The following is a 13,167-nucleotide window of genomic DNA, read 5'->3' as shown; positions in this document are numbered from 1 at the left end:
TTAGTCTAATCTCAAAACCTACTAATTAGAATATGAAATATGGTTGCCTCTGTACTGTAACCAACAGTTCAATAGTCCAACCAAACAAAAGATATATACTTGTATTAGAATAGCTTTTTGTTCTGTTTCATGCTTTGATTTTTCACTAGAAAGTGAAATATGTAAAATGGTTAGTCAATCTTGGATCAATAACTATCATAGTTTGATGGTCTTTCTTAATGATTTAAGGATGATTAACTTCTTAATTCACTTTATAAGAATACTCACTTTAGACTTTAGAGAATCCAAATCTGGTTGCATTGTAAATCACTCTATTAAGTCTTAACTATACATCACTGTCATTTCCAGCCACTGAAGGTTTCAGAAAATGATATTAGAACATTGGCTTCTGTATCTTCAGTTTCTCTAATCTCTAAGTTTCACTGAATTGACAAAAAAGAAAAGGAAAAAAAATTAAAGAAAAAAATGTCCCCATCGATTATTGCATATTGCCACATTCCTATACTATATATGTTGCAACAATGTACCAATGAGGGCAAGTCTATTTACAAAATTTACAACTCTTCTTCATTACTCTCATCATCACTGGTGCAAGAATCATCATCATCCATGTTTACTGCCGCCACTTTGGAAGTGCTGATCCTAAAAGAAGCCGAGCGAATCTTGTATGGCAACTTGGAATTTCCGGAAGCAACCACCCTGTCACCACCACAACCATCTTCACTGCCATGCTCCTCCCTCCTCAAGTCACTTGGTGGCAAGAAACAATCTAAGGACAAGCCTTGAACATTAAAGTCAACTTCCTCAACCTGCCAACTCTCTTCCATCCTTGTCCTCGAATGCGTCTCAGGTCCCTCACCAAACCGGAACAATGACACCTGTGTCGTCCCACAGTGCGCTATCTGGACGGCATCGATGGCTCTGTAGTCTTGTATGAGGGACTCCATGTTGGTTTCCCAGTATATGGTTTCTGTTGCTGAGGTCTTGAGTTTGAGAAGGTGTGAGTCCTCTAGCTGCACCAAGAGGCCTGTTCTTTGGCTGAAGTAGCCCCACACGGTGTGCCGTACTATCTCCACGTTTCTGTTACTTCGTGCTTGCAGCGCCGACGTCTCAGCTTCGTGTCGAAGTATGAAACAGTCCTCCATGTTCACTGTCTTCTCTCCAATGCATATGGAGTTGCTGAACAGATTTGCTGTGGACCTTGGATCAAGACCCTGTTAACAAAATATAAAAAGTTTATATATTTGAACATATAACTAAATGTACAATTTATTCCCAAAATGTGGATCCAATTTTAAGTATGAATTGATGTGTTAGTATGTTACCACTCATGTACTCATAATAATATTTTACCATTTGATCAAATTTTACTTTTCATATGTGAGATTCGTATCTTGTACTTGTGTAACTATATGTAATCAAACTTATATATAAAATAGTTTTACAACTGAAACATATCAAAAATAATTTTTTAAAAAGGAAAAATCTGAGTCAAACACTCAAATTATTAGCGAGCTACTAAATTCTTGTTTAGATTCACTCTGCTTATTATGAAGAAAGCTTGACAAGGGCATGTGACTTTGAGAACCATGTCTCGTAGCATTTGGACCTAACTATTAACAAAACAATAGGATTGATAAGTTTTTTGTTGGGGGTCATATGATTGATAAGAGACTAAACCCATATTAGTGAACCAATGTAGTAGCAATATAAACTAGTTTAGTTAGGTCATGGCCCATGTTTAAAATTCAACTTTTGTTTTTTATCTCTTACCAATCAAGTAGAAAATTCCAAATTGAATCACCCGAAGTTTGAAGAGCATCAACGGCAAAAGAATAAAACAGCTTAGGAATGCATTAGAACAGGTTGTCACAGGGTGAGAAAGGATTAATTATGATAATATTGTTGACTTGTCTCAATCGCAACTAACTAAATTGGAAAAGTGTCCCAATTTGACTTTAAGCTTTAGATGGAAGGAATTTCCGCGCATTCCCCTCTAACAAAATTTAGACCTTTGTTATGGAATTAGATGTGGGGAAAACTTAGATAGAAAAGGACAAATAATTGGAAAGAAAAACAATTTTTGTAAGTCAGACACGATTATTCATGTATTTTTTTGGATAAATATTTTATGACATAATATTAAAATGTTTATAATCAAAAGAGATAGAATCTGATCTCTATTAATTCAACACAAAAGTCTTGTATTCTTTTCGTTTAATTTCCTTTCAAAATGGAGGAGCACTATGGGAAATTAGATCATTTGAGGAGTTAAAAAAAATGAGTTTTGGAAAAACAGGATATATGAAAACATTTAATTCACAGTTTCACACCTGAGTTAAAAAAGAAGCAAATTTGAAGAAAAAGGGAAAAACAAAATAGCACTTTAAAAACCATATTGAATATTGACTTTAGACTAAAGTGCCTTTTTTCTCATTCATATTGGTTAGAAAGCTATACAATTAGAAAGCTAGTTCAATTAAATTACCATGAAAATCAATGGGAAGAAAAAAGGGAAAAAAAGCCCTCAAATTAAAGTAGAACAAATGATTATTCACCCCAGGCCACAAATGTAATAAGAATAATCATAATTAAGCATGCTCCAATGTGTCCATGGAAACCGAAAACAACAAAAATAAGTCAAACCTATGCATAGGGAAATATCAATAAGAAGCTGAAAAATCATTTTGTTTGTTTTCGGATAAAAACTGTTAAATGATAATTTAATTAAATATATTAAATTATTTAATGGCGAACGCAAAAGGATACCTGTAGAAAACGGCGAAGAGGGCGCGGCGGGCCTCGAGAAGCGTGAGAATGGTGCCAAGGTGTTTGCCTCCATGCTACTTTGCCATCACTACCAGCACTGATCTTGCACCCTGATACCACAAGCTCCAAGCACCAGAGCTCTGGACTCTTCTGCCACATAACAAAACCCCCCATCTTCCCCTTTGTCTCCAACTTCTTCATCTTCATTATCTTCTTATTATTTTTGTTTCCTTTATTACTCCCTTCCCCCGCCGTCGAAAACTCCGTCGTCGCCATCCTCACCTGCCCCATTGCATACATACTCTCCACTGAATTCACCGCACGCTCTCCCCCCACCGCCGCCACGTACTGCTTCACTATGTATTCTGCCATCGATGCCTCCTACGCCACCGTACAAATTCCATTTTAACAAATCAGAATTGTAAAATGATAAAACAAGATATTAATCATTTATCAATCGTAATTAAACTCTCACTTTCTCACTTTAACGGATAATAATAAAGTGAAGCCCGACAAAATAAAGTGTAACGAGTGATTTTAATGTTACTGACAATGCGTTGATCTTTAATGGGTCGAGTGATGGGGTTGTTGTCAGAGGAGATAGGTGAAGGGATTAATGGCGCTCCTACAACACCCAACAAAAGCTGCAACTCTGTGTTCCTTCCTCCAAAAGCTGTAGCCATGGATGACGATCTTGATTCTCCATTATTGCTATTTGATGATAATGGCTGCTTCATCCATGGCTTCATGTTCTGCCATGATGCTCTTATGGCTCCCCCTTTGTGCGTAAGAATCTCTTCCGGGATCGGAACCTCCAGCACCGTTTCGAGACCGTCCTCTCGATCAAGATTTGGACAAAGCTTCTTCATGTGTGAGAGAGAAGAAAGAAAGAAATGAAAGTAATAAGGTTGTTCTGTTGTATATGTGTTTGTGTCAGGATATAGAGATGGGTACTTTGGAAGATAAAGGGTAATAGCTTTGGTTTATATCAAAGAAGTAACATGAAGGACAAGGTGGCCTTCATTTCTTTAACGGAAAGATAGAAAATAATTGGAAACAACTTGTTTGTGGTTTGTATGCTAAGAAATATAAATTTGTTATTTCAATATTTTCATATTATATAATAAACAATAAAATTATAACTATACTATGAGGTGGAATCGTGTTTATATATAAAATACATTAAAATTTTAAATATATATTAAAAATATATGAAACAATATATGTATATATACACAAATTAATTATACCTAACGACTATATTTTGGTGCACATATAATTTTTTATAAAATATTCTATAGATACCAAAAAATTTTTTTTACATAACATACTCGTACATATAAATTTAATTTTCATGAGGATTAGTATAAAAAAAATTACACAAACAATCAATGGATTATCACAATAATTAAATTTAGTTTATACATAGTATTTCGTATATTTTTTCAACAAAGTAATCTAAAAAAAATCAAACATTTTACAGTAGTATAATCAAATCTATTATTATCATAATTAATTTTTTTTTTTACAACAACATAATCGAATTTTTTTTATGAATATAAAATATGTAATTTATATATTAACAAAATTTTTTATCCATGTGTAAATGTTTTTAAAGCTACTTATCAGATTATTTCTATGTTTCTTAAACTATTTTTCTATATATAGTGTGATAATAATGATAATTTATTAATAAATTCTAGAAAATATAAAAATTAGAGATTTTACGACAATGGGCAAGTATTTTTAAAAAATTAAATATATTTGACTTAGAAAATTTATTATTTAAGGTGAAAATTTAGGTGCAATCAATTTCACATGATGTTGATAATTGAGAGTTGTTAGATAAAAATTTAATCAAATCAGTTAAATTATTTAACGATTCTCAACTATTAACTTTACATAAAGTTGTACACCTGAGTTCTCACCATTATTTATTATTAAAATCGAATTTCTTCAACCAATAGTATAAGTGATGACATGACATATTTTTGAATGTATTTTTTATTTAATTTGATTAAAATAAATATCAAATTATTTAATATTTTATTTAACTATATAAATTATAACTACTCAATTACATTATTATTTAATTTGACTGGAATAAATAAATAAATTTTATTTTAATTTACATTAATTTTTTTGTCTTATGTATTTTGATTATTGATTTTTAAAAGTATTATAATTTTTATATGGCATATTTATAAAATATTTTTTATTTAATTTATTTTATTGTGTCAAATAATTATAATTAATTTATTATATCAATTATTTAATTTAATTAATTCAAATATATATTATTTGATTCAGTTTATTCTCACGTTAAAGTTTGAGTTGTTATTTACCAAACTTGTTTTTATCATTTCCTTCATTGGCCTTAAATTTTAAATTTTAGTTTTTTATTCTTTGTTTATATTTTTTATTTTAATATTAAATCTAATATTTTTATTAATTTTTTTTGTAATTTTTTGTCTAATAATTATATACTCATCATTAATTATATGGTCGTAAATATGTTTTCAATTTATTAAAAAAATACAATTTTATTCCGTCATTTTTTGTTTTATCTATTTTTGTATTTCATAATTTATTTATCATAAAAAATTATATATGCTAATTTTATTTTTTTACTCATTACTATTCCATTAAGTAATATTTTTTTTATAATGTATTATTTTTACTCTTTTTTCTTATAAACTATAGAATATTATTATTTTTTATTGTACTCCATCTTTTTTATTTTTAATTTTTCTTTTTATTTATTTAAATTTTTATAATTTTTATTATAAATTTTATTATTTTTATTTCATATAAGTTAATTTATCCTAACTTTTCACATATTGAGTCTTCTTAATATTTAAATTATATTTTTTACATGCTTAATTTCATTTCTAATTTGGAGGGTTGAATGAGAAAATAACATTGAGAAAAGTGATTGTGCATCTTTTTTCGTCTTTTTAGCTTATTTCTTTTTTCTTTAGGGATCATGAGTAATTATATACAATAGTGCTTATGCATAAAAAGTAAGTATAAATTGTATCATATTTTTTTTAGTAAATTTTTGTTCTCTCTTAAAATAGAAAAAAATATTATAAATTATTTTAGACCAATAAATCTATTATTGTTGTGGTCAATTGTAGAATTTAAATATATATATATATATATTATAATTATTCAAAAGTTACTTCATTTAGTTTAATATATTATTTCTTTTAGTTTTTTTTTTTTTGGTTAACATATTATTTCTTTTAGTTGAATATTACTTTATATTTGTATTGGATTCGAATATTTTAACAAAAGACATTTAAAAAGATGCCACCCTTTTTAATAGATAAATTTATGTTCTTATCACATTATAACTAATATTTTAGACTAAGATAAAGAAATGAATTTGAATAATTAGGTTAAAAAAAACGTTAGCATCAGAAGAGTTTTAAAATGATGCACTTAAATATTGGATAAATTTTATTATGTTTGTTCCTATTATTTTATATTTCACTATTTTTTGTTTAAAGTTTTTTAATACTATTCCTTTAATTTGTATCTTGGTATTTAAACAAAAAATTGGTCTAATATATTTGTCTTTTTGTCCAATAATCTTTTTTTTTATAGAAAATGATACTAAATTAAACATAAGTTAATTTAAAATTAAGAAATTATGTTAATTAGTGTAAGTATTATCGTATTTAATTTAATTTGTTTGCACATTAATATAATTTATTGAAAATGAATGATAAATTAATAAAATTAACAAATAATGAGAAAATATAATGTTGATAATTACTTTAAAATGGATAATGAAATAATTTTTAGGACATTATTTATATTTAGATTATTAATAATTATAAAAATAGAATATTGGTAATTATGTTAAAATAGATACTAAAATAAGTTTTATAATATTAAATTTATTTGAATTGTTAATATAGCCATAAAATACCTATTTGTTAATAATATGGATATTGTTAATAATATGGATATTATAAATTCTATTAACAATTTTTTTGTACAAAATTATCATTTATAAGATTATATTAACAATCCAAATAAATTTATTATCATAAAATTTATTTTAATGTCTATTTTAATATAATTACTGACATTTTATTTCTGTAATTATTAATAACTCAAATATAGTAAAATTCTAGAACTTATTTTATTATTTATTTTAAAATAATTACAAATATTTTACTTTTTAAATTATTTTTTAGTTTTATTTATTATTCATTTTCAATCAAATATATTAATGTATAAATAAATTAAATTAAATACAGTAATATTTATACTAATCAACATAACTTTTTAATTTAGGATTAATTTATATTTAATTTAGTATCATTTTCTATATAAAATTATTATTAGACCAAAAAATAAACACAATAAAAATTTATCCAATACTTACGTACTCACTGCCTCACTGGTATTGCAATCTATCCATCCACGTGCTCATATCCCCAAAAATAAAGGAACTCAATCCCGTACTTTTCTACCCATTGATCTTCTGCTACATGCAGAGTTACATAGTTATTATCTTTGTTAAAATACTCTCTTTTTTTTCAAATTAACCAGAACCCAAAAAATGGCATCCACAATAATTCATTATTTTAGATAGTTATGAACCACTAGAACATAAAGGAAAATGAGAACGTAATCCTTAAAACAAGAAATCCTCACCAAGTTTAGCCCATATTTCATCATGGGGTTTGGCTTCGAAACTTTCTAGAATTTTTCTTGTGTTGATAAGAAAAAAATACATTTTCTTTTTTTGAAAAAAAAATGAAAATTCAGTCTTTTGGAAATATAAGAAGAGAGTTTATATAGATTGAAAAAGAAGAAAAAGCGTGGAAAGGAAGAAGTAGAGCTTTGCCTTGGGGTTTGGGAGCAACAAGCGTGAAATTGAATGAATTTGGGAATAAAATTAAGGTTAGACAAAAGGGTAGTTTTAAATTGTTTTTATTCATGAATTCATTTTTTTTATAGGTATAATATCTGTTTTTTTAACGAATAAATTTGTCAATTTTTCAAATAATCGTGTTTAAAAAATACAAATTTAAGAGCTTGTTTGGAACCATTTAACAAGAGAAAAGAATTCTATTTCTTTTAAAAAAAGAATTTATTTTATTTAAAATTCAATTTCATAATTTGGAATAACTATAATATATTAATGGAATATAATTTAAGTTTAAAGAGTGTGAGAGTTGATTTGAAAATCAGACTCTTTTTGGTCTGATTTACAAATGAAGGAAAAATGAGAATTAAAATTCTCAAAGAAATTCAAATCATTCATTTTTAGTTGTTCCAAAGCAAGAACAAAAATTCAACTTTCGAGTGAATTCTAATTTCTAGCATTTCAAACAAGTTCTAAATAAAAGCGATTCATTTATTTTAGTCAAATTAAATTAAATAATTAATATAATTATTAATTATAATTAATATATATAATCAAACAAAATATTATATAATTTGATAATTAATTTTAATTAAATTAAATAAATAATTAATTAATTAACGTATTTAAATAAATAAAAAATATGTTAAAAGATACCTTCAAAGCAAAACACTTCAACTATCTTATTGATTAAAAAATTCTATTTTTTTAATATTATATATGAAAGATTTTAATATTTTATTATTAAAAAATAGAAATAATTTTACGTTGGTAAAACAATCAGATAAATAAATTTTATTTTATATTAAAAAATACTTATAATAATAATAATAATAATAATAATAATAATAATAATAATAATAATAATAATAAAATATGTAACAAATTAATATATTAATATAAAATTTAAATTTAATAATAAAATATTAATATTAGATCACACTTTGCGGTTTGACTTAAATTAATTTAATTTTGAGAAGTGAATATAAAATTTTATTCAATCTAGACAGTTTATCAAAAATAAAATCTGATCTAATTTGAATGAATGTGATTTTGATCGATTTTTTTTATTTGATTTGGTGATATTATAAAAATAATATTTAAATAATTTTTAACCACTATAGTTTAATATTATATGCACTACAAAATTCTATCATTATTGTTCACTTTATCAAAAAAATATTTTATATGTATATATAATTGTCTCATAAATGTCAAGTGTCTTAACAAATGTTTTTCTAAATGTTAAAGACGACTACTAATGGCTTCTCTTAGATATTCAAAAAAAAAATTGTATTATTCTCCGCATATAAGTTATTTTTTAATACAAGTCTATACAAATCATTTATATTCATGTGCGCACGTTTTTTTCGTGCTGTTAATGTACGTTCTTCTTCTTTGTTATCTTTTTCTTCTTCGTTGTTGAAGATAATGAATAATTTAAGTTCAAGATATCAATTGAACCAAAATAAAATTGATTATTTTTTTTAATCCAATCAAGTGGTTGAGGTGTAGTTCGATTCTAGTTAATGTTTTCGTTAGTATTTTATGATTCTGTAGGTGAATAATATTTTTGTTTGTGAAAATTGTTGTTCATCGTTGATGGTTTGAATTAAATATAATGTAAAAGTTCTGCATTAGAAGAAATATTTTTCTATATTTGCAGCAAATTTGAGTGTAATACGAAAATATTTGAGTGTATTGTTTAAGAATTTTCAGTGTACGTATGCTGATAAATTCTGGATAATTCAAAACTCTTCTTCTCTCTCCTCCTGATCTTCTGCTACTTCTTCTTCTTTTTCATCATCAGCATCATCATCATCATCATCATCATCATCATCATCATCATCATCATCATCATCATCATCATCATCATCATCATCATCATCATCATCATCATCATCATCATCATTTTTTTCTCTTTTTATTCATATTTTTTTCTTATATTATCTTCTCAAGTTTTTTCTTATTTTATTTTCTTAACAAAAATAAAAATAAAAAAAATTAACAAAGAAGAAGAAGAAAACACATAATGGTACAAAATTATTTTGAAGGAAATGAACTTACATTTATTCAACTAAAAGAAAGAAAGAAAAAAGAAAAAAAGAAGAAGAAAAAAATGCAGCATTAGAGAAAATATTTTTCAATATTTGCAGTAAATTTGGGTGTAATAAGATGATATTCGGGTGTAACATGAAGATATTTGAGTGTATTGCTTAAGAATTTTCGGTGTATGTGTACTGATAAGTTTTGCATAATTCAAAATTCTTCTTCTTCCTCCTCTCCATCTTCAGCTGCTTCTTCTTTTTTTCATCATCATCACCATCTTCTTCGATCTTCTTCTTTTTTTTTATTCATCTTTATTTTTTTATTTTACCTTCTCAAGTTTCTTCTTGTTTTACTCTCCTAACAAGAATAAAAATAAAAAAATCAAATAAAGAAGAAGAAGAAATACATAATGCTGCAAAATTACTTGGATGATGATGAACTTAAATTCATTCAACTAAAAGAAAGGAAGAAATAAAAAAAAAGATGAAAAATACAGCATTAGAGGAATTTTTTTTTGTATTTGCAGCAAATTTGGGTGTAACACGAAGATATTTGAGTGTATTGTTTAACAATTTTTGATGTATGTATGCTGATAAGTTCTGCATAATTTAAAACTCTTCTTCTTTCTCTTCTTCATCTTCTGCTGCTTCTTCTTCTTCATCTTCTTATTTCATATTCTCATTTTTTTTGGAGAAAAAATTAAACAAAGAAAAAATATATATAATGTTGCAAAATTAATAGAAATATGAAGAGAAAAAAAATGTAGCAACAACAACAGTAATTAAAAAATAACAATTAAGATTAAACACGCTAAGAAAAAGAAGGAGAAACGCAAAGAAGGAGGAGGAGGAGGAGAAGGAACGCAGGATACAAAGAGGAACAATGTGATTTTCACGCGCGCTTTATGTAAGTAAATTTTGTTAAATTAAGATTAACTTGTAGAACTTAAATGCCGAAAAGACTTATGTGTAGCAGTACTCAAAAAAGTTATATGAATTTTCAAGACACAATAAGAGTAATGCTTCATGCTATTTACATGGATGCATATTTCGCATACATGATATGGATCGAAATTTAATAATAATGCCAAGCACATAGCTCTCAACATCACATGTCAGGAGGTTATTAACTATTCGACTATCTTCCAATAATATCTTAAAACTAAAATATGAGGTTATTAACTATTCGACTATCTTCCAATAATATCTTAAAACTAAAATATGTATGGAATAGCTATTGGTATGAACTCCCAATGATATTTGATATCAATAAAAAATAGTACTAAACATAAAAGAAAAATTTTATTAACTACAATAATATAAAATTTTAATTATTGATATTTTAAGTTGATTGAATTTTAGCACTATTATACATTATATTAATTAATTAATCATATGAGATAATGAGATTAAGCAGTTGTACTTATTTGATTTAAATAAAATTTTACAATCTCTTAACCAAACTCTAAAAACTATCTTCTTATATTTTTAACAACTGAATTAGATAGTTCCTTGTTAGCTAAAATAATAATTATAGGAGAATTAATTTTTTAGAGAAATAAATTAAAAAATGAATAACCTTAATCACATTGACCTTTCTAACACATACATTTTAAAAAAATATACATTTGATAAAGTTATTATTATAGTTATTGTTCACACTTTGACCCAACACTAAGGTCCACGTCCAAATAAGATAAAAAGGTCTAATTTATAGACTGGCCTCCCCACATAACCGACTTCCTCCAGAGAGGTCGGTTTCAACACAGATTTCACTCCAAAGAAATCAGGACTGACGGTTAATTGGCAGAAAACACTTATTCAAATAAGTAATTGTCCCTAAAATCTCTCAACTCACTTCCAGGAGCCATATCTCAACTTCCCTAAGATAAACGGACGGTTATCCTCCTTAAAAGGTGGAACTACTCTAACGGTGGTTATTGGTTCACCACTATAAATACACTGACACTCCTTAGGTATCTTTAAGTTTTAATACTCTCTAAACCTATTTAGGCCCTTGTTGACTTAAGTATCGGAGTGTCTTTGCAGGTACCACCCCCATTCCATCATACGTACAAGTCGGACGGAGGCTTCCTGACGCGAACTTAGTCGGAGACTCCCTCCTCCAGACGATTAGGCCAACTCAACGAGTCCAACCCACTAATCTCCGGTTACCCATTGTAACAGTTGTATACAGTGAAAAAAAGGATTTTGACTTTGTTTAGGATTACGGATATGACAACATTTGCTTAAAGCTTAATTTCAGTTAAAATTCCCTCAAAAGGTAAAATGCACTAAATTTTAATTCAAGTGACATTGTATATTACCTTTTTTGTAATAAAATAATAGAGTACACTTAATGTTTAAAATACTACCAAATATTATTTAGGATTCCATATTCAAGATCTAATTCGATTATCCTCAATGTTATTAGTGAGAACTAAATTCATAATTTGAAAAAAAATTTGGTTAGTAGATATTGTGACGAAATACTTGATTAATGTCAGAATAATATCTTAAGTTTTTTTTACAAAAAATAAAAATTTGTCTTTTGGAGAAGAAGTGGTTGAACTAAGACAAATCAATTTCGATTTTTAAATAATTAATATCATTTTTGTTTTTATAATAATAAAAGATTTTCTTTTTGACTGGTAAAAATAAATATTATTTTATGTACGAAAAATCTAAGACTTTAGACATACATGAATTCTTTCTATCATTTTGTAAGAGTTAAGACAAGATGTTATGTATTTATCTTATCTTCAGTGATTTTAATAGGTGTTCAAACTAATAAAAAAAATATAAAACTATTTTTAAGTACAATTCAGCTATTTTAATTCAAAAATAGACAAAAATATTTGATAAATTTTATCAGATAACAACATTTGTCATATTATTTTAATTCTAAGAATGAACATGATATTAGAAAATAAAATAATTTTAGATAAATTTTAATAATAACAATTCTCCATAATAGTTTCTTTTGCTATGATAATAAAAAAAGTAATTTAAGAACAAATTTTATCTCATACAATATTATACTTGTTTAAATTAATTTTTAACATAAGCGTAAAAAGGATTGAATTTTTATTCATGAATCATGAGAAATTGTTTATAAATTCAATCAATAATATATTTAAAGAAAAATCTTTAAAAGATGGAATTTTAATGTAAATATTTTAATTTAATTATAAAGTATATATTATTATAACAATTATACTATATGTATATTAAAATTAATTATTATTATAAAATATGTATTAGAATATAAATATACATTAAAAATAAAATAAATAATACATATTTATACATAAATATAGTGATGATTAATTTTGATAGTTAATTTTAGTATAAAAATAGTATTTTTGTACTATTAATGAGTAATTATTATATTTTAAAAACAAATAAAATTATTATTCATTAAATTTTATTATTTACAATTTGAAAATAATTAAACTTTAA

At 25.7% G+C, this 13,167-nt stretch overlaps 1 protein-coding gene and 1 long non-coding RNA gene across 2 annotated transcripts in view; one reads left to right on the top strand and one right to left on the bottom strand.

Annotated features, from left to right (window-relative positions):
• Positions 1 to 13,167, top strand: part of LOC112715446 (uncharacterized) — a 177,343-nt gene that overhangs the window by 27,257 nt on the left and 136,919 nt on the right. The gene's annotated exons all lie outside the window — the stretch shown is intronic.
• On the bottom strand, positions 275 to 3,826 carry LOC112715454 (uncharacterized). The gene is made up of 3 exons (XM_025767218.3): positions 3,321 to 3,826; positions 2,770 to 3,150; positions 275 to 1,214 (listed from the first exon to the last, which is right to left on the bottom strand). Exons 1-3 carry the CDS (start codon positions 3,636 to 3,638, stop codon positions 555 to 557), a joined length of 1,359 nt encoding a protein of 452 aa, XP_025623003.1. The 5' UTR covers positions 3,639 to 3,826; the 3' UTR covers positions 275 to 554.

Source organism: Arachis hypogaea, chromosome 10, assembly GCF_003086295.3.
Source record: "Arachis hypogaea cultivar Tifrunner chromosome 10, arahy.Tifrunner.gnm2.J5K5, whole genome shotgun sequence".
NCBI lineage: Eukaryota > Viridiplantae > Streptophyta > Magnoliopsida > Fabales > Fabaceae > Arachis > Arachis hypogaea.
This window is presented reverse-complemented; position numbering and strand designations above follow the sequence as displayed.

What these genes read in the sequence shown, in the direction of transcription:
- LOC112715454 (XM_025767218.3), bottom strand. Translation starts at nt 3,638, where the DNA reads ATGAAGAAGCTTTGTCCAAATCTTGATCGAGAGGACGGTCTCGAAACG. An exon ending in CCATTAAAGATCAACGCATT is followed by an intron (nt 3,151 to 3,320) that starts GTCAGTAACATT and finishes ACGGTGGCGTAG; the next exon opens with GAGGCATCGATGGCAGAATA. An exon ending in CTCTTCGCCGTTTTCTACAG is followed by an intron (nt 1,215 to 2,769) that starts GTATCCTTTTGC and finishes TTTTGTTAACAG; the next exon opens with GGTCTTGATCCAAGGTCCAC.